This window comes from Stegostoma tigrinum, chromosome 39 (genome assembly GCF_030684315.1).
Source record: "Stegostoma tigrinum isolate sSteTig4 chromosome 39, sSteTig4.hap1, whole genome shotgun sequence".
NCBI lineage: Eukaryota > Metazoa > Chordata > Chondrichthyes > Orectolobiformes > Stegostomatidae > Stegostoma > Stegostoma tigrinum.
The window spans coordinates 14,408,786-14,431,533 of record NC_081392.1 but is presented as its reverse complement, the minus strand read 5'-3'; the positions used below and the strand labels follow the sequence as shown (position 1 = coordinate 14,431,533).

At 43.2% G+C, this 22,748-nt stretch overlaps 1 protein-coding gene across 5 annotated transcripts in view; it reads right to left on the bottom strand.

Annotated features, from left to right (window-relative positions):
• clasrp (CLK4-associating serine/arginine rich protein) overlaps positions 1-22,748 on the bottom strand; it is a 61,560-nt gene that overhangs the window by 23,574 nt on the left and 15,238 nt on the right. For 4 of the 5 annotated variants that reach the window (XR_009443057.1, XM_059641022.1, XM_059641024.1 and 1 more), the window contains exons 5-14: positions 22,147-22,248; positions 20,040-20,119; positions 19,182-19,266; positions 17,445-17,587; positions 13,960-14,056; positions 13,000-13,078; positions 12,802-12,875; positions 11,625-11,666; positions 8,352-8,570; positions 2,306-2,551 (exon numbers count right to left, since the gene is read on the bottom strand). Coding sequence is in view for 4 of the 5 variants with exons in the window: in XM_059641022.1 (XP_059497005.1) it covers positions 2,306-2,551; positions 8,352-8,570; positions 11,625-11,666; positions 12,802-12,875; positions 13,000-13,078; positions 13,960-14,056; positions 17,445-17,587; positions 19,182-19,266; positions 20,040-20,119; positions 22,147-22,248 (1,167 nt within the window). In the remaining variant the exon portion in view is untranslated. The other variant, XM_048522322.2, reaches the window with a different exon arrangement.

Below are 22,748 nucleotides of genomic sequence, written 5' to 3'. Positions count from 1 at the left end.
CCCTTGACCTTTTGAAGTCACACTGGACTCAAAATGTAAAACACGTTTCTTTCTCCACAGACATTGCCAGAATGCTCAATTCTTCCAGCATTTTGTGTTTATTACATTCCTACCTATCTTGTTTCTTCAACAAATGTAGCCAGCATGCATTGGGTCCCTTCATTCAAGTCATTGAAACAGTTTGTAAGTATCTCTGGTTCCAACACTGATCCTATGGCACTCCACTACTTAACAGTCTGCCAACTTGAAAGAGTCTACTGTTTCCCATTAGCTAACAATCCTCTATCCATCGTAAAACATTACCTTGGATGCCACAGGCTCTTATGTTCAGTAATGTTTTAATGTGGTGACCCATCAAATACTTCTGGGAATCTAAATGTTGCTCATCCACACACGGTCCATGCAGTCACTTGCTTCTTCAAAGAACTTAGAGAAATTACGTCTGCCTAATTCTCTGTCATTAAACGATGCTGACTCTGCTTGATGTCACGGAGACTTACTAAGTGCCCTGTCATAACCTTAACATCAGATTCTAGCATTTTCCCGATTACAGATGTTAAGCCCAATTGGCCTGCAGTTTCCTTTTATCTGGAATAAAAGAGTCTCTTTCGCTATTTTCAAATCTGAAGGTTATCAGTTTGGAAATAAGGATAATCTTGTAAATGGAACACACTGCTGCTACTGTGGTACCAGCGGTGGAGGGAATGGATGTTGACGGTGATGGATGGGGAGCCAATCAGGAGACTGCTTTGTTCTGGATGGTGTTGAGGTTTCAGTGTTGATGGAGCTGCACTCATCCAGGCAAGTGAGGAGTGTTCTTTCATGCTCTTGACTTGTTCCTTGTAGGTGATGGGCAGGTTTCGAGGAATCAGATAGTGAGTTACTTACCACTGAATTCCCACCCACACGTGTGTCTGGTATCCATTATACTTATATGATTAGTCAAGTTCAGCTTCTGGTCAATGGTAACCCCCAGGATGTTGATAGTGGGAGATTCAGCAATGTTAACATCACTGAATATCAAAGAGAGGTGGTTAGATTCTCTCACATTGGAGACTGTCATTGCCTGGCACTTGTGTTGTTTTAAAGTGCCTTTAATGAAATTAAAAATGTTCCATGAGATTTTACTTTGTGTTAGAAAATTTTAAAAAAGAGCCTCATAGAGACGGCATGTGGGCAGCCTTGTTAGAAAGTTATATTTTTAAGGACGATCTTGAGAGAAAATCGAGGTGGCGAGACATAAAGGTTTGGGAGGATATTCCAGAGCTTCAGGGTCACATCATCTGAAGATGAAGCCCCCAGTGATGGTTTGATTAAAATCAGGATTGTTATGAAGAAAGAATTAGAGGAACACTGAGATCTTCAAGTGTTCTGGGGCTGGAGGAGGGTATACAGATAAGAGGATGGGTGAGGAACCACATGGATTTGAAAATCCCAAATTGAGATATTGCTTGGAAGGGTAAGGATGTTTCTCCTGAATTCCCTGCTGAATTTACAATTGGGTGTCTCATATTAATGACTCCCGAATCTAGTATTCCCTGCAAGTGAATAAGGCGTTTGGTATATTTACCTTTATTGGTCAGTGCATTGATTACAGCAGTTAGGAGGTCATGTTGTGGTTGGACAATGATGAGGCCGCTTCTGGAATACTGTGTTCAGTTCTGGTCTCCTTGCTTTAGGAAAGATGTTATTAAACTTCAAAGGGCGCAGAAAAGATTTACAAGGATGTTGCCAGGATTGCAGGGTTCGAGCTATAGGGAGAGGGTGAATAGACTGGGATTTTTTTCCCTGGAGCATCACAGGATGAGGAGTGACCTTATAGTGGTTTATCAAATCATGAGGGGCATGGATAGGGTGAATAACCACAGTGTTTTTCCTAGGGTGGAGGAGTCCAAAACTAGACAGCATAGGTTTAAAGTGAAAGGGGAAAGATTTAAAAAGGACCAGAGGGGAAACATTTTCATGCAGAGGGTGCTGTGTGTATGGAATGAGCTGCCAGAGGTGGAGGCTGGTACAATGACAACATTTAAAAGGCATCTGGATGGGAACATGGATAGGAAGGGTTTAGAGGGACATGGGTCAAACGCTGGCAAATGGGACTACACTAGTTCAGGATATCTGGTCAGTATAGCTGAATTGGACTGAAGGGTCTGTTTCTGTGCTGTACAACTCTAACTCAAAGCTGAAACATCTTTGCTACATCTTCCCAATCAAACAGTTTAGCATTTTTTTAAATGCCTGCTAATTTTTTTGCCGAGTTCGCAATGGACTGTTGCTGAGTTAGCAGAGTGAACTGGCAGCACACCTGGATCGCCTGCCACGGCTGCGGGAGCTGACGTATCGCATCCTGTCGGCTGAACGAGACTGTGAGCGTGAGCAGCGGCGCCCGTCCCGGGAACACCCCCTGCCGTACCGCCCGTGGGACCCAGAGTAGTGCCTGTTGCGTGAACGGGAGCGTGAGTAGCGGCTTGATCGCCGATGCCTGCGGGAATGGTGGTTACGAGAACCGGACCGAGATCTGGAAGACCTGGAAGAGGAAGAGGAACGACGCCTGTGGAAGTAAACAAAGAGAAAAAGCAGAGAGAGGAGAGAAAACGAAAATCAACAGGACACACTACATCTCGCAAGCACCGAGACCAAACATGCTGCAACTTTCTTATACTCAAACCTCTTGTGACCTTTGAATTACAAATGTAAAGACTAGCACGCTGGAGGTGAAACTCAAGAATGCCCTGCCCTGGACTTGAAATTTCACTAACATAAAAAAACAGAAAATACAACGCAAGTTGAAAATTATAATAAACATAGAAGATGTTGGAAGTACTCAGGTCTGGCAAATCCCTGAAGTGAGGTGGGGGGCAGAATTTTAAATAAAAACACGTTTCAGGTTGATGACCTATCATAACCAAGAAACGTTAGAAACTGAGCAACATAAGCAAGACATGAGTGGGAAAAATGGCAAAAGGGAATTCTTGTGATCGGGTGGAAGACAGACATCACATCTCTAACTGTTCCCAGTTCCAATGACAGGTCACTGACCTGAAGCACTAACTCTGACTTCCATTGTCTCCACAGATGCTGCCTGACCTGAGTATTTCCAGCATTTTCTATCTTGATCTCTCATTTTAAGGGTCAGCTTGGTCTAAGTAGTTCCGCTGAGCTGAGGAATCTTTGTCTGGGAGCTCACCACATTCTAGGCTGACACTCCACTGCAGCGTCAGTGGACTGTTGCATTGAATGGGGTGGGGGTGGGGTAAGAGAAGGGAGTTGTAAGAAAATTGTGTTGTGATGGGGCCGAAGGATGTCAAAGAAATCCATCACTGCCAGAGGATGATTATCAGGTTACATAACTTGATTGTTCGGTGGGTTCTCAGTGTGCACAAAATAGCCCTCATTTGCCTGTACAATAATCACAGTGCTTCAAATTAACTGCCCAGAAAAGGTGACGTGCTTTTCTTGATGAGGAGCTTAACACTGACAAGTCTTACCACGTGAAAACAGCCACAGCCTCTCATTAATCCCTAGCCAGAAAACCTTCCTTTAACACAGAAGCACTGCTGCCACCAAAATTGCTTGGGTATGGCTTGCCATCATGCCCGCTTGCATTTATATAGTGACATTAACATGGAAGAACACTAGTGTTGCTTAATGCCTGTCAACATGCAGTATTAGCATCCACTCGCTACTCAGGAGAAAATGTGGTCCAACTCAAGAGTGATAGAGATGTACTGCATGGAAACGGACCCTTCAGTACAACTCACTCATCCTGACTAGATATCCTAAATTAATCCAATGCCATTTGTCAGCATTTGGCCCATATCCCTCATCCTATTCACATACAATGTTGAAAAGGCATCTGGGTTGAGTAATTGTACCAGCCTCCACCATTTCCTCTGGCAGCTCATTCCATACATGCACCACCCTCTGTGTGAAAAAGCTGCCCATTGGTTCTCTTTTAAATCTTTACCTCTCACCTTAAACCTATGCCCCTCTAGTTTTGGGCAACCCCCTACTCCAGAAAAGACCTTGTCTATTCACCCTATCCATGCCCCTGCAGATTGTATAAACTTCTATAAAGGTTACCCCTCAGCCCCCAACACTCCAGGGAAAATAGCCCCCGCCTATTCAGCCTCTCCCTGTAGCTCAAACCCTCCAACCCTTGCAATATCCTCGTAAATCTTTTCTGAACCCTTTCAAGCTTCACAACTTCCATATAGCAGGGAGACCAGAATTACAAACTTCTGACGAATATTCTCCTGGTCATGGCTTAACACTTTGACAAAATATTGTATCAAGCCAGGGGCTGTCATGGTCCATGTCCTTAATTTTTAAAAATCAAACCTTTTGTGCCTCCATTTCAAAAACTCAGTCTGCCTTCTTGTATTTCATCTCTTTTGCTCTCTTCCCAAGCACTTAATTACATGAGTTAAGCCATTATCTCTCATTAAAACTATCACAACTGCATCCCAACTCCCAAACAAACCAGTCCAAAAACATGCAGATTAGGTGGATTGGCCATATTAAAGTGCCCATAGTGTCTGGGAATATATAGGTTAGGTGGAATACCCATGGGAAATGCAGGGTTACACGAATAGTGTAGGGGTCGGGTCTGGATGGGAAGCTCTCCGGAGAGTTGGTGCAGACTCGTTGGGCTGAATGGCCTCTATCCATACTGTAGGGATTCTATGATTCTTTCATTGCTTGCTCCCTGCCCAATCTCCACTTCCCTCAGGACTCATGGGAAACCATCTTTACCAAAATATCCCACCTGAAATTCTTTTCAATCTGGTTTGATTGAGTAGCAAGTGAGCAGCTTGGCAGGTTATTCCTTGCCTGTCTCCACAACATCATCTGACCCTTTTCTTTGTGGTTCACTTCATGCAGGTGATACAGCACAAGCTGCAGTAAACCTTCACATGGTTCGTATCCCTCTGCTCATGTTCCTTTTAAATGCCTCTTAAACCTTACTGGCATATCTGTTTCTACCACCTCTCCTGGCAGTATGTTCCAGGCACCTACCACATTCTGTGTAAAATAAAAACTTTCCTCACATATCTCCTTTGAACTTTTCCCTTCTCACCCTATACCTGTCTCCACTGGTATTTGACATTTCCACCCCAGGAAAATGACTCAGACTATCCACTCCATTTTATATTCTTGTAATCAAGTCGCCCTCAGCCCATATTGCTGTAGCAAAAACAATTCAAGTTTAGCCAACCTCCCCTCTTGGCTAATACATTCCATATCCAGGCAATGTCCTGATAAACCCCTCTTGCACCCTCTCCGAAGTCCTACATCCTTCCCAAGTTGTGTGGGGACCAGAACTGCACACAGTACTCCAAATGAGGACTAATGAGGTCTTATACAGCCGCAACACTACTTGGTAACTTTTATACTCAATACCCCGACCAATGAAGGTAAGCATGCTGAATGTCTTCTTTACCACTTATTCACCCGAGTTATCACTTTCGGGAAGCTATGGACTTGGATCCCAAGATCCCTCTGTATGTCAATGCTTCTAACGGTTCTATCATTAACTGTATACTTACCTCTTGCATTTGACCTCCCAAAATGAATCACTTCACACGAGTTCAGATTAAATTCCATCTACCACTTCTCCATCCAACATTCCAACCGATCTGTATCTTGTTTATCCTCTGATAACCATCCTCACCATCCACAACTCCAATAATTTTTTAGTCGCTTACAAACTGCGTAATCAGACCACTTACATTTTCATTTGGGTTATTTAAAACCATTACAAAACAGAGGTCCCAGCACTGATCTTTGCAGAACACCAATGGTCACAGACCTCCAGTCAGAAAAATACCCCTCCACAATTATACCCGCCTCCTATGACCAAGCCAATTTTGTTTCCAATTTGCCAACTCAGCATGGACCCATGCAACTTAAATCACCTAGAGCAGCCTACCATGGGGTCCTTGTCAAATGTTTTGGTGAAGTCAACGTAGGACTACATCCACTGCCTGCCTTCACCAATCATCTTCACATTTTCAAAAATTTCAATCAAGTCTGAGAGACAAGACCTCCCCTGCATAAAGCCATACTGACTTATCTCTACTAAGTTCATTTTTTTTTATTGGAGTGTAAATTCTGTATCTAAATATCTGTCCATATCACTGATGCAAGGTTCACTGGCCTAAAATTTCCTGGATTATCCCTTTTGCCCTTCTTAAACAAAGAAACAACATTGGTTATTCCAGCATCTTCTGGAACCACAGCAATTGCTAAAGATGAAACAAAAATCTCTGTCAAGGTCCCAGAAATCTCCTTTGCATTCGTCAGTATCCTGGGGTAGATATCGTCAGGCTCTACAGACTTATTTACCTTAATGTTTCTCAAGATATCCAACACCACCACCTTTTTAATATTGACAGGCCTTGAATATCTCTATACTCTTACCTTTTCCTCAGTGAATGCTGATGTGAAACTCTCATTAAAGACCTCACCCACTTACTCTGGCTTCATACAAATTCTCTGTCCTTCAGTAGACCTATCCTTTCCCCCATTACCCTCTTGCTCCTAATTGGTGTATAAAATGCCTTGGGATTTTTCTTAATTCTACTTGCCAAGGACATTTTGCAATGAATTCCACACCTCCAATTTTATTAAAGCTCTTTTCTGCTTCCTTTATATTCCCCAAAGGTCTTATTTGCTTTCAGTTTTCTTAATGTTACACATGCTTCCTTTTCAACCAAATTTTCAATATCCTTTTGTCATCCAAGGTTCCTAAATCTTGCCATCCTTATGTTTTATCCTCACAGGAACAGTCTCAACTCTGTTCAACTGGCCTTTAAAAAATTCTTACACATCAGATCTACCCTCAAACATCTGCCCTCAACCTAAATTCTCCAGTTCCTACCTAATGCTGTTGTAATTAGCCTTCCCCCAATTTAGCGCTTTCACCTGAATCTTATCATTATCCATGACTATCTTAAAACTTATGATCGCTGCTCCCAAAATGCTCTTCGAACTGAAACTTTAAACACTGGCCAGGCTTATTCTAAAATACCATGTCTAGTACGGCCCCTTCCCTCATTCAACTATGTATTATTTCAAAAAGCCCTCCTGGGTGCACCCAACAAATTCTGTCCCATCTAAGCCCCTGGGCACCAAGGGAGTCCCAGTCAATGTTGGGTAAGTTAAAAGTCACCCACTACACCAACCCAGCTGTTTTTATATCTTTGCCTGATCTGCTTACATATCTATTCCTCTATGTCCCACTGGCTACTGGGAGGACCACAGTGAAAATCTATGGGAGGCCCAACTGATACAGGCAAGGAAATCTGTTGTTTATTTGCAGTCTGACCAAAATATGACTATGGATTCTCAGATGCTCTCAAACTCCTGCTGCACCCCCACCTCGGTCAGGTCTCGTCATAACAACAAACTAATTCCCCAAGTTCCCCACCAACAGCAGAAGTCTGCAGCCCTTGCCCACTTAACAACTCTTGCATCCCCTCAAACATTCACTTTACGGTCTCACTGGAGAAAGGTTTGGGAAGCACTGCTTCAGGGTCAATGCCAATGCCAATTCTGCCCATGCCAATTTATCTCCATGCAGAGCTTAACGACAACATGGTGGGTGAAAATGATCTGCTCATCATGGCCTTTGTTCCTTTCTAGAGTATAACATGATTGGAAGCTGTCACTGTACTGAATAATTTGTCCAGTTACGTGCATTAGCTTATAACTCCCATGGTGGGAATCTTGCAAGGCAGCGTTAGTGTCCCTGTCTCTGAACCAGGACGATGGACTCAAGTCCTAACTGTTCCAGAGGTGTGTCATAACATCTCTGAACAAGTTGTTTAGAAAATATCTAGGATTGAAAAAGACAGTCATTCCAAACCTTCTGACCCACGGTCATATTTACCACAGTAAACAGGGCTAGTGGGAATGGTTGTGTGGGACAGAGGAAGGGGCGGCACTCAGACTCTGTCAGGGTTTAAAGCGGGCCAAACCTGCAACTTAGGTATCCTGCTGTTTCAAGCCAAAGCCCTGTATATCAGTCTGAATGTCCCCCAGACATACAGTGTCACACTCATTTGCGATGTTGGACTCCCCGACTACCCTGGCTTCCAGGGGCTTTTAAAATTCAGGTTAGTGTCAGTTCCCTGGTTTCTGATTGATCTCTGCTGCTGTACGACTTCTCTCCAACAACGACAATGTGCTCTCTACTGCACAAGACCCTGGCTGCTCTCAGAATTAAACTAAATACCAGATAATTAAAGCGTGAAAACTCCCCTCTTTTGGACGCTCCAACCTTTCACCCTAGAAGCACAAGCAGCGTCTTTGGGAACGGTAAAGGAATGATTTTGAAAATTACCGACCGGGAAGAGCTGGTATGACCTGTGCCAGAGCTTTGCAGCGAATTGGAAGTCCGGTGCCTGCTCAATGGGGTCTTGGCTGTGGCCACTCCTGCCTGTGCAGCTGATGCGCCCTCATCCTCACTGCCCCCAAAACTTGTGATGTAAGTGATCTTCTCCTCGTGGGCTGGGGAGTTCGAGCGTGACCGTGATCTCGTCCCTGAGCTGGATTCAGACTGTGACCTGAAAGATCCACAAACAATACTGCATGTTACAATGAGACTAGGGCTGAAAAGTGCCCAAAGGACCACCCATCAAACATAGTAAAGGTTAATAAGGCAGAGTAAAGCTCCTTTCCTGAGCCATCAATAAAGCCCAGTTTACTAAATAAGGTTCCGGCTGGACTGTCCAAATTCTAACATTAGCATGCCTGACCAGACACTGTCCTAGAGTTTTCTCCAGATTTAGGGGAAGCTTTTTGCTGTGCAAACTGGCTTATCAAACCGAAAAGGCTAATTGCAGCAAGCTTGTAAAAAAAATATGAAACAGACATTGGTGTAGTTCAGCGTCATGAGACTAATAACTCAAAAGGCTCAAACACTCTGGAGAAGTGGGTTTAAACTCTCTGTGCGCCTTAAGTTCAATTATGTAACAATAAAGGAATTATCCATGACATTACCTGTGACTACGTACAATTCCAGACACATGGCAATGTGGATGACTCTAAAGTACCCTCTGAAATGGTCAAGCAAGCCATTCAGTTCAAAGGCAGCTCAGGATCGTCAATAAATGCAGGCCTTGTCAGTGCGGCCCACATCCCACGGAAAAAATAAAGAAAGTTGCCCTTGCACAAGTACAATTCAGCATAAAAAGTCAGCTGGAACCAGCAAGACAGTAACAGCATTTGCACGCAGACAGCTGTATTACTGTTTATTGTCATATGTGCAACACGCACAATATTTTTTCACAGATGACAAGATAATCTTGACTTGCGCATTCCTCTACAAACTGCATCATTTGAGTCATTAAGACTGCGCAACAAACTTGGAAGGTTTTGGAAGCTGAAAACTTCCAACAAAGTGATTTCACTGGAAGTCTTAACTTGTTCAATATGATAACCCACTATTGCCTGTTCCTTGGGTTCAAAAAGGAGTGGCCAACTTGGAGAGATGGAAGACAGCTGTCCAGTACACTACATTCTATTTGATAGGGCCAGCTGGAACAAGTGGGCACAATCTGAAAAGACTGGTCCAATCTATGATTCTTAAAAAAGTGGGTCATTCAAAAAAAAAACTCAGGAGACATTTCTTCCCCGAACAGAACGGACAGTGGGAATCTAAAACGCTCTTTCTCAAAAGGTGGGCATATCAATTCAGATTTCTGGAATTGATACATATTTGTTCAATAATGAAGCAAAGGATGGCATATGGATCTAAGAGATTAATGGAACAGGCTTTCAGGTCCGGATGGTTTTCTCCTGTTCCTACCCCCTCAGATTGGGGCACATCAATTTCACTAGTTAGTAGTGCTGCTTGTGTGTTGCAGTTCATTCAGGGAGTCGGAGCTGCTGCAACAACATGCACATTTTAACATCGGTAATCTGGAATTATGGCTAGTGGCGTCTTCTCAACGTGGGAGTTGTGACCCTCAGCGGAATTGAGAGCTGAAATGAGGGTTGCGAGCTATTGGGCAACAATGTCTGCCATGGAACTCTGATGGACCTGCAAGATTAACTTAAATCCTTGCGGGTTAACGTTAGCATTAGTTTCAAGAGGGCTAGGACACAGCAGCAAATGTACTGCTGAGGTGGTATAGCGATCTGGTCAGCATTTGGAATATTATGATAAGTTTCTGGCCCTGTACCTAAGAAGGATGATCTCGCGTTAGAAGGGATTCAGGGGAGGTTTTACAATAATGATCTTGGGGATAAAGGGCTTGTCAGGTGAGTAGGGGCTGAGGACTCTGGGTCTGTATTCTTTCAAGCTAAGAATGAGGGAGGATCTGACTGAACTTGCAGGATACTGTGAAGCCTGGATAGACTGGACATGGATGTTTTCACTAGTAGGAGACTAGGACCTGAAGGCACGTCAGAGTAAAAGGATGACACTTTTGAACTGAGATGAGGAGGAATTCCTTCAGCCACAGGGTGGTGAATCTGTGGAATTCATTACCGCAAAAGGCTGTGGAGGTCAAGTCACTGACTATCTTTAAGATCGTGATAAATAGGCTCTTGAATAGTAAGGGGCTCAAAAATCAGTCTCTTGGCTCAGACTCCAGGAGACAGAAGAATGGGGTTGACAAACATATCAGCCATGATTGAACAGTGAGGAAGCCTTGATGGGCCAAATGGCCTAAACCTGTTCCTATGTCTTATGATTTTATGGGTGTTTTTATTGGTGGTTTAAATAGCCAATGTTTCAAAGCTGCTTACTGTCAAAAAATCCCCACTACTTGTGAATTAACAATTTGGCAGTTTAAATGACCCACTGCTCTCCCAGCACTTCCTCACACTCTCCCCGCTCTGCCTCTCCACTGCACAGCTCTCTCGACTCTCCATCTAAACCTTTCCTAATCATCTGTTTGAATAATGTCTTTTTAAATGTTGCAATTGTGTATCCCTCTAAACGCTCTCTATTCAAGTACCTACCCAGACGTCTGTTAAATGGTGTAATTGTACCAGCATCCACCATTTCCTCTGGCAGCTCATTCCATACACGCACCACCCTCTGTGTGAAGACATTCCCTCTCAGATTCCTTTTAAATCTTTCCCCTATCGTCTTAAACCTGAGCCTTCTCATTTTGAGCTTCCCTACCCTGCGGAAAAGACATTGGCTATTCACCCCATACATGTCCCTCATGATTTTATAAACCTCTATAAGGTCACCCCTCAGCATCAAGGACCCAGGTTTGATTCCACCCTCAAGCAACTGTGTGGAGTTTGCACATTCTTCCTGTGTGTGTGTCTCCTCCGGGTGCTCCGGTTTCCTCCCACAGTCCAAAAGACGTGCAGGTTAGGGAAGACTGGCCTTGCTAAATTGCCCCGTAGCGTTCAGGGATGTGTAGATTAGGTGGGTAATAGGGGCATGGGTCTGGGTGGGATGTTCTGAGGGTTGGTGTGGACTTGTGGGGCTGAATGGCCTGTTTCCACACTGTGGGGATTCTGCGACTCTACACTGCCTCTTTCCCAAAAACCAGTGCAAAGTATTTACAAGTCAATTATGTTGTTCCCTCAGGAGTGGATTGATCTATTAGTTGGAATTCTCTTCTCCGTACTTCAGACGAAGGTTATACATTTACCTTTTATATGGATCATACGTTGGGCTGTCCCTCCTTGCATAGCTGAAAAGGAAAGCAAACAACATCAAACACTGATTCTTACTTGCATCTGCTCATCCTGCCTCATCCCTTAGGTGATGCTTGCTGCTTGTTGGATGAGTCAAACATGTTTGCCTGATGTAGCAGCAACACATTTCATGGAATGGCGAGACAGTTTCAATCCTTTACACCTCCAGTGTCTAAATCACTTCCCTCCACTGTAGGCCAATGGTCGCTACCTTTCGACCACGCAGTGTCCTTAAGCGCTTGCTGCTCAGTCAATAAACCTTGTGCCTCTGAATGCAAGGTTGTGGGTTTGTGTCCCATACACCACAGGCTTGAGCACAACACCGAGGCCAACACTCCCAGTACTGAGAGAAAGTAGACCAGCTGGGAGGTGACGTCTTTCAGTGGACATGTCAAACCCAATGTCTCATCTGTCTCTCAGGAGGCTGCAGAAGATTGCTGTAATTTCTTTCAAAGAACAACAGTTTTCTCCGGAGCCCCAGACAATCATTATCTCTCACTTAATTCTCAGATTGTTACCAGACTGGCTGGCTGTGGTGTCTCACAGTGTAAAAAGATAGAATGCCTTTTCTTAAAAAAAACATTACTGTCATACTGCGAAAAGTACTTCATTAGCCACAAAGTCCTTTGAGACAGCTGGAGCTGTGAAAGATGAATGCATCTAGTCCACACAGCAGCACAGCTTCCAGTTTGAATCTTGGGATGTGCCGATCTTAGCTGTGATGGCATTTGGGGACTAAAACTATCTTCATTTACCCTTGACGGAGCACAGACATGTCAATGTTAGGCAAGTATAGATGTCTTTAGCTGTGATGCTCTCTGCAGTCGAATAGCCGGGACCCCATTAACTCAGCACATATATGAAGGGCAAACACTTGGCTCAGGTATCAGAAATTGACTAAGCTAAGTGAACTGAGCCCTAACCATCAGTATGCTTTGGATTGAGGTGTAGAGGCAAAGCTAAAAGGACATTTTGAAAACCACAGCAAGAATCTTTGTCCACGACAATGTGACATTGACAGAGGGGCCAGGTTGAGGTAAAATGGTACATACTCTTTTTCTAAAAAAAAGGGTGGAATTGAAGAGAGGGGGCTTTTCAATGATTGGAGACACTGGGGAGAATGGCCTGTACCTGGGTGGGCTGATTTTCCTCCCCTTCAAACGCTTTTCTCTGAATTCTCTTCTTTGCCGTCGTGACCTTCGTCCCTATAAACAGAAAACATGGCAAAATAATTGCACTGCTCACCTGCACCAAACCCTAACACCATCAGTAATACTCGACAGACATGCTCCCACCAGCTGGCATGTGAAGAATAATGAAAATCCTTACCGAGTACATCGCCTTCTCCTCCTCCAGGGCCTTGGCATGTTTAATTGCCTCCACCTCCTCTTTGTCCTTACGCAGCATCCTTCAAACAGAAACGAGGATCTTACTGTAAAAATCTGACAACATATTGATGCACTACACCTTCCATTACACTTCAGGTGGTGAAAAAGCAGATGCGATATCCCCACCCAGAAAAAACAAAATCCACTGTCTGACTTTGCAGGAGATTAGAAATGGAGGAACTCCTCTTGTCCGATAAACTCTTCTCCCAAACAATCGTCCTTCAGTTAACATACCCAAACAGAGTCTACAGCAGTTCTTTAACTCAAGCCCAAAGTATAATCCCTCTGCCCGTAAAAGGCCTATTAATTTAGCAAACACTAGCCTGAGTCAGGATTTTTTCTGCTGAATAAGATGTCTTTCATTTAAGATAGTGATGAGGAAGGATTTCTTCTCCTAGGGGATTGTTAGCATTTGGAATTCCACTGCCATCAGCAGTGGACGATAAGCCACTGGATATACTCAAGGCTGAATCAGACAGGTTTTTAATCAATGGAATCAAGGGTTACGGACAATAGATGGGAAAAGTGAATTTGAGGCTACAACAGACGAGTCATTTGGTGGTCAGTTAGCCGGATGGCTGGTTTGTGATGTAGGTGCCAACAGCACTGGTTCAATTCCCTGCAGCAGCTGAGATCACTGTGACGTCTTCTCAACCTTGCTCCTCAGCCGAGGTATGGTAAGCCTCAAGTCTGAACCATGTTAAGTCATCTCTTTCTAATTAGAGGACAGCCAATGGTCCTCAGGGACTGTGGCAATTTATTTACACTTTTCAATCCAGCCCTATGATCTTATCAAGTGGTAATTTAGCTTGAGGGGTCAAATGCCCTTCTCTTTATGCTCTCATGATTGACAGGAGATGGCATTCTTACTGGTCAAATAACAGATAAGTTGCAACCTCACCTGACAAAGTCACCCTCAGACATTCCATAAGTGGTAGCGAGTTTGTTCAGCTCCAAAGTTTGTTCAGAGTTTAATTCATCAACATCCACTTCAACATCTTAAAGGTAGTAAGTAAATATTCAGAATACTTTACAGAAAAACAATCAAGACTAGCTGCAAAAAATATACGTTAAACCACGTACTGCCTTCAAAGATTAAAAAGTAAAAAAGTAACAGATATGCAACAAGATCTCTGTATGAGTTAGAATAGTCACCTCCAAGATGTTCGCACAGTCTACTGCTCCGCAGTTTCTTGTGATAGATCTGCTTCATTACTTTGTTTAACAGATGCTTTCAAGAAGCAAAAATAATCTTCTACTAAAATATGCTCATGGGATGTAGAATCATTGGCAAGGCCAGCATTGGTTACCCATCCCCAATTACCTCTGGGAGCAGTTAAGAGTTCTCTCCCCTCTGTCACTGACAGCATATTTAAAAAAGAATAATTACAACTGAGAACTCCAGTTCGTTTCTCATCCCCTACTCATTTCTTGCTTTATTCCTTCACAAGATGGGAGTGTCATTGGCAAAACAGGCATTTGTCAGCCTTCCCTAAATTACCTTGGACCAAGTGGCTTTCTAGGACATTTCAGAGGGCAGTCAGAGTCAGCTATGGCACGATGCACCTGGAGGCCAAAGCCGATAAGGACAGCAGATTTCCTTCCTGGTCACCACTATTTGTCGAGACTTTTCATAGTTTTGGATAATTAATTAATTGAACTTTAATTCTATCAACGCAGTCATGCTCCCAAAGCATTAGTCTAGATTTCTGGATTACTAGTGACATTACCACTACATCACCATCTCCAACTCTTCTCATACTTTGCCTTGCTTAACACGTTGCTATTCTGAAATCACCAGTTGTTTTTGACTTTATTATTTCACTGGTTAGGTAGCCAGACGTCAGTGGTCGGAAAGATGCTGGAGTCAATTATAAAAGATGAAATTACGACTCATTTGGATAGCAGTAACTGGATAGGTCAGAGTCAGCATGGATTTAAAAAGGGGAAATTGTGCTTGACTAAACTGCTGGAATTTTTTGAGGATGTAACTATGAAGATGGATAAGGGAGAACAGTGGATGTAGTATACCTGGACTTTCAGGAAGCCTTTGATGAAGTCCCACACAGGAGATTGGTGAACAAAATTAGGGCACATGGTATTGGGGGCAAAATACTGACTTGGGATTGAAAATTGGCTGGCTGACCGGAAGCAAAGAGTAGTAATAAACGGGTCCCTTTCGGAATGGCAGGCAGTGACCAGTGGGGTACCACAAGGTTCGGTGCTGGGACCGTAGTTGTTTACAATATACACTAATGCTATAGATGAAGGCATTAAAAGTAATATTAATAAATTTGCTGATGACACAAAGCTGGGTGGCAGGGTGAAACGTGAGGAGGATGTTATGAGAATACAGGGTGACTTGGACAGGTTAGGTGAGTGGACGGATGCATGGCAGATGCAGGTTAACGTGGATAAACGTATGGTTATCCACTTTGGTGGCAAGAACAGGAAGGCAGATTACTATCTCAATGGAGTCAAGTTAGGTAAAGGGGAAGTACAACGAGATCTAGGTGTTCTTGTACATCAGTCAATGAAAGCAAGCATGCAGGTAGTGAAGAAAGCTAATAGCATGCTGGCCTTCATAAAAGAGGAACTGAGTATAGGAGCAAAGAGGTCCTTCTGCAGCTGTACAGGGCCCTGGTGCGACCGCACCTGGAGTAATGTGTGCAGTTTTGGTCTCCAAATATGAGGAAGGACATTCTTGCTATTGAGGGAGTGCAGCGTAGGTTCACGAGGTCAATTCCCGGAATGGCGGGACCATCATATGTTGAAAGATTAGAGCGAGTGGGCTTATATACACCTGAGTTTAGAAGGATGAGAGGGGATCTGATTGAGACGTATAAGATTATTAAAGGATTAGACACTCTGGAGACAGGAAGGACGTTTCCGCTGATGGGTGAGTCCAGAACCAGAGGACACAGTTTCAAAATAAGGGGTAGGCCATTTAGAACAGAGTTGAGGAAAAACTTCTTCATCCAGAGAGTGGTGGATATATGGAATGCTCTGCCCCATAAGGCAGTGGAGGCCAAGTCTCTGGATACTTTCAAGAAAGAGATGGACAGAGCTCTTAAAGATAGTGGAATCAAGGGTTATGGGGATAAGCCCGGAACAGGGTACTCATTGTGGATGATCAGCCACGATCACAATGAATGGTGGTGCTGGCTCGAAGGGCCGAATGGCATACTCCTGCAGCTATTGTCTATAGACATGTTTATCATGGAGTGGAGAATTTACTTCCACTGTGCAAATTACATTAATCATGTCACCTTCGTTCAGTTAACCAGAACCATGAAGTGACAGGTTTGATCTTGACTCCCAAATCAGGAGCACGTATCATGACACTTCAGTGGAGTGCTACACTATCAGACATGCAGACGAAAAGTCAAGCCTGACATTAAAAGTTCCCATGGTAACACTTAAGGAGTTCTCCCTCCAACACAATGAAAACAGCATTGTTTTGTTCACCTTAGGTATCAATGGACTGCTATGCATTTCAAAACATCTCAACACTGACTAACTTTTGAAGTTCTGTTACGTGAGTCAGTCTTAGCTTAAAATAATACCCTTAACTTCAACTCAGCTGTATCATAATAGCAGTTTACATAAATGACTACAGCACCCACTTAACCTTGAAATGTACTGCAGGCTGACTTGCAAGTCCGAGGGGATCTAAACTAAAATGTTACTCAGGATGCAGATGCACTGTCAGAATGGAATGCCTCTGATGTCCATGCATCTAAAACATTAAGCATTCTTTTCTCGTGTCTGTCCTATTCTGTATTTTCAGTAACTTTCTAATTTATTTCAGATCACCCAGTTTCATTATCATATTTCTAAGCCCATTAAATTTTCCTCTCAAATTACTGTGCTTCTGAAAGCCAGGTGAGGTGCTGGTCAAATCTCATGAAAACCCACAGGTCACCACTAGGGTCAGAAATTTGACCTTGACATATTAAGAGGTGATGGCCCAGCGGTATTATCGCTAGACCGTTAACCCAGGAAGCCAGGTGGGAGACCTGGGTTCGAATCCCACCATGGCAAATGATGGAATTTGAATTCAATAATAATCTGGAAATAACAGTCTAATGATAACCGTCAAACCATTGTCAATTGTCAGGAAAAATCCATCTAATGTCCTTTAGGGAAGGAAACCTGCCATCTTTTTGGTCCCAACTACTCCAGACCCACAGCAATGTGGCTGACTCTTAACTTAGGCAATTAGGGATGGGAAATAAATGCTGGTCCAGCCAGTGACGCCCACATCCATGGATAAATGAAAATTAACAGAAGCAACTGAGTAACCTCGTTGTTTACGATATTTGACATTGTCAATTTCTACTGTGAAAGTTTCAGGGACAGTTTACAGAAACATCGCAGTCTCACCTATGTCTGGGATCTCTTCATCCGAGTCACTCTTCTCATCTGAATCTTCCTCTTCATCTTCGTCCCTCTCCTCAATCTTTTCATCTGTGGTTACTGAGCTGTCATCGTAAGTGTAGCCAATGGAAGCTTTCTTTTCTGCCAGTCTGTTATGGAGGAAGATGGACAGACTATTAATTGGAGTGAGGAAAGAGAAAGGGTTGGATCTGGCTGTCATCAAATTATTGCTGCAGAAAATTCATAGCACAGGAACATAGTTTGTTACACAGGGAGATCTTTTGCACTCTTCTTTCTGCAAGTTGCTGTGAGGGCGTTGAACTTGCTAAGTAAATAGCACTGATGCATTTAAGAGTTTAAATAGATAAAGGAAACAGAAACTGAAGGGTAAGCTGGGGGTGGGGAAATGATGCTCCGAAGCTGGGAGGATCATGTGGAACGGGGGTCAAATGGCCTATTTCTGGTACTGCAAGATTTACCTAACTTTATTATACAGAATTTCTAAGAGACAGTGATAAGCCAGTGTATAAATTAAAGATAATTCTTTGAAGGGACCCTCAGCATCTAAACAGCAATTGACAAACAGTTAAAGATTTACAGATTCCAGTCTGCTGAGAAAATGTTTCGTACTTGTTACCAAAGTGATGGCATTCAAAGGCCGAGGCAAAACGTGACAGGAAAGGAGACTTTACCCCCAGCCTGTTCCACATGGAATGCCATTCTGCTGTTTGAGATAAAAGCCACAGAATTCAAAGCAAATCCTTACTGCTGTTAACCGTGTTATAGAATTCAGATGTGTTGAAATTGCAAGTTACTTCACACAAACTAGTCAGTGTCGTTATGGAATGAATTCTTAACACTCTCTTAATTTTTACAGTTTGTGCTTCTGAGTACGCAGTGTTTCGCAGGCACATTTTATTTGGGGGTCTGAAAACTAGTCTGCTATAAGGGTATTGCAGGTGAGCAGCACCTCAGAGGAAATGCAGGGTTATGTGGATGTCTGGGTGGGGTGCTCTATTGAGGATCATTGTGGACTCCATGGGCTGGGTGGCCTGGTCCCACACTGTAAGGATTCCACAATCTCCAACCTCAGCAGACAGCTAGCAAGAATAAGAATGCTGGCAGAAGTCAGATATGAGACAATTTGGGTTTCAGAAAAAAAAAAGTAAACAGGATGGGGCTCTTTTCTCTACAAGAGAAAAATTGCAGAGGGGCTGATCTGAGAGGTGCTTAAGTGTATGAAAGGCTAGATGCAGAGAAGCTGTTTCCATTTGAAAGCAACATCAGACTTAGGGGCCATAACGACATGACAGTAATTAATAAACACCAATGGGGAATTCAGGAGAAATGTCTTCACCCCAAAGGGAGTGGCTGAAGTGAACCAGCATTGGACACAATTAAGTGAGAGATGATTAAACATGCTGGAAAAAGGAATGAGAAGGGTGAAATGCAGAGGGATGGGATTAGGCTCTGGAGGAAATGTTAAACACCACCACTGACCAGTTGGACCAAATGGTCCTGAGCTATAAACACACTTTCCTTCTTTGCCTTCAATACCCATCCCTTTAAGAGGGCAACAGTGCTACTAGCAGTAGCCCTGATTAACATCAATTCACTCAACACAAACCTGGTCCATTTGGGCATTAAGGTATCAGAGAGTCTGGGCAACAAAAGAGAGGGATAATGCATAGCTATTTCCTGTTGCATCCTTTCACCCTCCCTCCCCCTGGATTCTGAACATACTTCTTCTTCTCATCGTCGTTGGGTTTCTGCATGCCCCCGTACAGCTCATCGATGTAGATCTGGTACAGGCACTGCTCCTCAGCAACTGAAATACAGAAAGAGATCCAAGAAGGTTTAATACTTTGAAAGAAGGAATCTCCCACAGATGAACAGCAATATCTTTTCTCGGAGAGCTGTTTATCTCCGAAATTCTCTAAAACTAGGTCACTCAGTTTACTCAAGGAAGAGGCAGCCAGATTTCTGCTTACAAGGAAGTTAAGTAGTGGGGGTCAGACAGGAAAGTGGAGCTGAGACCACTGTCATATCATCCACGATCTTATTGAATGAGAGAGCATGATTAATGGGCTGAATAGCCTACCCATGCTCTTATCTTCTGATGTAATAGACAGGTTGGACAGTTGGGCAGCTGAGATACAAATAAACAGTGATCTAACTGGATGATGGAACTGGTTTGAATGGCTGATTGGCTTCTGGCCTTGCTCCTAGGCTTCTATACGTTTCTTCCTTCAGGTGGCTGTTGTATATTTCCAATATTGTTCAGACTTCTTTCAACAAGTGATGGCTCAACAACTGTAATGGAGGAGCTGCAGCCATCAATGGTTCCAATAAAAATTCATTCTGCATTTTTGGGAAACAGAAAACAAAACTGATCTCCATGGAACTGCCTGTGGATCGTCAAGGTTAAATGACAGGGTATATCATCACGAGAAATTGAAAAGGTCAGGTTTCTTTTTAAAAATGATTAGGACAACCACCAGTTTGGCCAATTAGCCAGCTGATCTACTGCAACAGCTCCACAGCCAGAAATTTGGCAAGGGTTACAGATAAAGTGATTCAAAAAACAACCTTGAAACTTACTGCCTGCAAAATCATTCTGCACCAGACCTCTGTACCGCTCGTAATTACACTTCCGTTCATCATTGTCATGTTCTGGAGAGCTGAAGAAGAAAAATTAAACTTTCATCACAAGTGTAAAATGTTTGAATTAGACACAGGGTCTGTTCTTCAAACAACCACAAAATGGTCTAATTAAGAGATATTACTTGAGCTTGCAACTTTCAGGTCAACAAAAAGCTGGTGTGAAGCTCCAACTGTTTAGATTATCAAGAATACCAGGGAGAAGTTGAGTACAGGAAAGGGGTCAGTTGTTTCAGACGGGCATGAAGATGAATCCTTTCATCACAGGACTGTGGATTACTGGAATTCTCTGCCCAAAGCATGTAATCAGAAGCGAGAGCTCCATCTCATTTCTTGTTTAGTCATAGCGTTTACAGCATGGAAACAAATCCCTCAGGCCAACTTGTCCAGATATCCCAAAGTAATCTAGTCCCATTTGACAGCATTTGGCCCTTAGCCCTCGAAGCCCTTCCTATTCATATCCTCACCAGCTGTGTTTTCTTTCTTCTTTCATGGGATGTGGATGTCACTAGCAAGACTGGCACTTGCTGCCCATCTCTAATTGCCCCTGAACAGAATGGTTTGCTCAATCATTCACAGGGCAGTTAAAGTCAACCAGTGCTGTGGGTCTGAAAAAAATCTATAGTCAGAGCAGGTAAAGGACTTCAGTAAATTGAATGGGATTTTATGATAGACTGACAAGTTTCATGATCATCATCACTGTTCCAGTCTTTTATTCTTTAAAGAAATTATTGATTTTAAATTTCTCCAGATGCTGAGATTGAGTTTGAAGCAGTGGTCCCAGGGCATTTTCCTGGGTCTGTGGATTACTAGTCTAGTGACATTACCACTACATCAATGTCTCTCCTATGGACAGAGGTCAACATCTCTGTTAATTTTAATGCTCTATTGTCGCATTTAAGGGAAGCGAATGCAACGGAGCCTGACGCAGCTATGGGAGTAACCCAACCAGATGGTCGGCTAGATCACCAGGAAAGGTGTGTGCTCAGCAGGCCAGTGGGAGGTGTGGTGATGGCCTGAATTAAGGGGCACCCTGTGTAATGGCAGGCTGTTCCTTTACAGATGTAATTCTATGCAAACTCAAGCAACAAACACCAATACGGGACCAACATGGATGGGACTGTATTAGGAGGAAAGACTGGGGTAGGCTAGGCTGGATTTAGAGGAATGAGAAGTGACTTGAGATCTTGTGGCACACTGGTAGTGTCCTTATCTCTGAAACTGGAAGGCCCAAGTTCCACCTGCTCCCGAGATACATCATAGAGTGTTTGGGCAAGTACTTCAGAATGTTCTAAATTAGACACGCCATTGTTTAAAAATAAGGGGCTGCTCTAAAACAGAGGTGGATTTTTTTCTCACAGGTTGGGTGCCTTTGGAATTGTTTTCCTCACTGGGCAGTGAGATTTAAGTTTAGGACAATTTTAAGACAAGAGGGAGACAGATTCTTAATAAGCAAAGGAATTTTTAAAAATTCGCTCGCAGGATGTATAAATCACTGTCTGAGCCACCATTTATTGTCTTCCTCTACATGCTCTTGAAAAGGTAGCACGAAGTTGCCTACAACTTCTGCAGTCCATCTGGTATACCCACAGTGCTTAGAGAGGGAGTTTCCATGATTTTGACCCAGAAACAATAATATATTTCCCAAAGGACTGGAACCTGCAGGCAGTGGTGTTCTGATGTTTCCCCTGCCTTTGTATCTCTAGACGGTTAAATTGTGGGTTTTCACGTTTCTGTCTAAGGAAAAGTTATTGGAACCAGGCAGAACTATGGAGTTGAGACCATAATCAGATCTGCCATGATCTTACTGAATGGGGGAGCAGGTTTGAAGGATCAAGGGCCTATTCCAGTTATTAATTGTTATGTACACATGTATTTCCTTAATGCCCATTAGTTTAGGTCATTGTGGATAGGCACTTGGTTAAAATTGAGTGGAGGTCTGAAGTTTTCAGGATCTTTTGGCAATTAGAGGAAGCCAAAAGGAGAGAAATTTCACTTGACCAGGGTCGATATGAGTTTCCTCTTTTTCCATCAAGTTGATACTCACAGAGCGCTCAGAAAAGGTGGTGTATACTCCAGGATGTAATCCAGATGAGCCCGAACATCAAACCGATCAATCATGTTGTTTGTATCACCCTGCCAGGGCATCCTTGAGAAATTAAAACACAAAACCATTAGTTTGGCTGAACCAAATCAGGAGCAGACAGTGTACAGGGAATAATTCAGCACTGACAATGGGAGTGCCCACATGAATTATGTACATAAATCTCCAAAGGGGGAAGTGAATTCACAACATGCAATGCTACCCACAGAGCCAGGATATTAGTAGTAATGTGTGCAAATTCATAAATGCTGGCCTAGCCAAAGTGGCCTGCGTTGTCTGAGCAAATTAAAAAAAAACTTTCTTCATATGTCAGCACCTTTTAATGTTGGAAGAGCCAACAAGTTTAGAACAGAAGCCTGGTATGTAAATGAAAACCTATAACAAAAACAGTTGGGACTTCAGTCAGCAGGATAAGCTAAAGAATTACTCTTAATCAGTCCTTCAACTGGAATTATTAATATGTAGAGAAATTGCACAACTGCTGGAAGCAGCTAGTGTGGGTGCCATGCAATTCTCTAATAATACCCTATAACTGCGACCTAAGC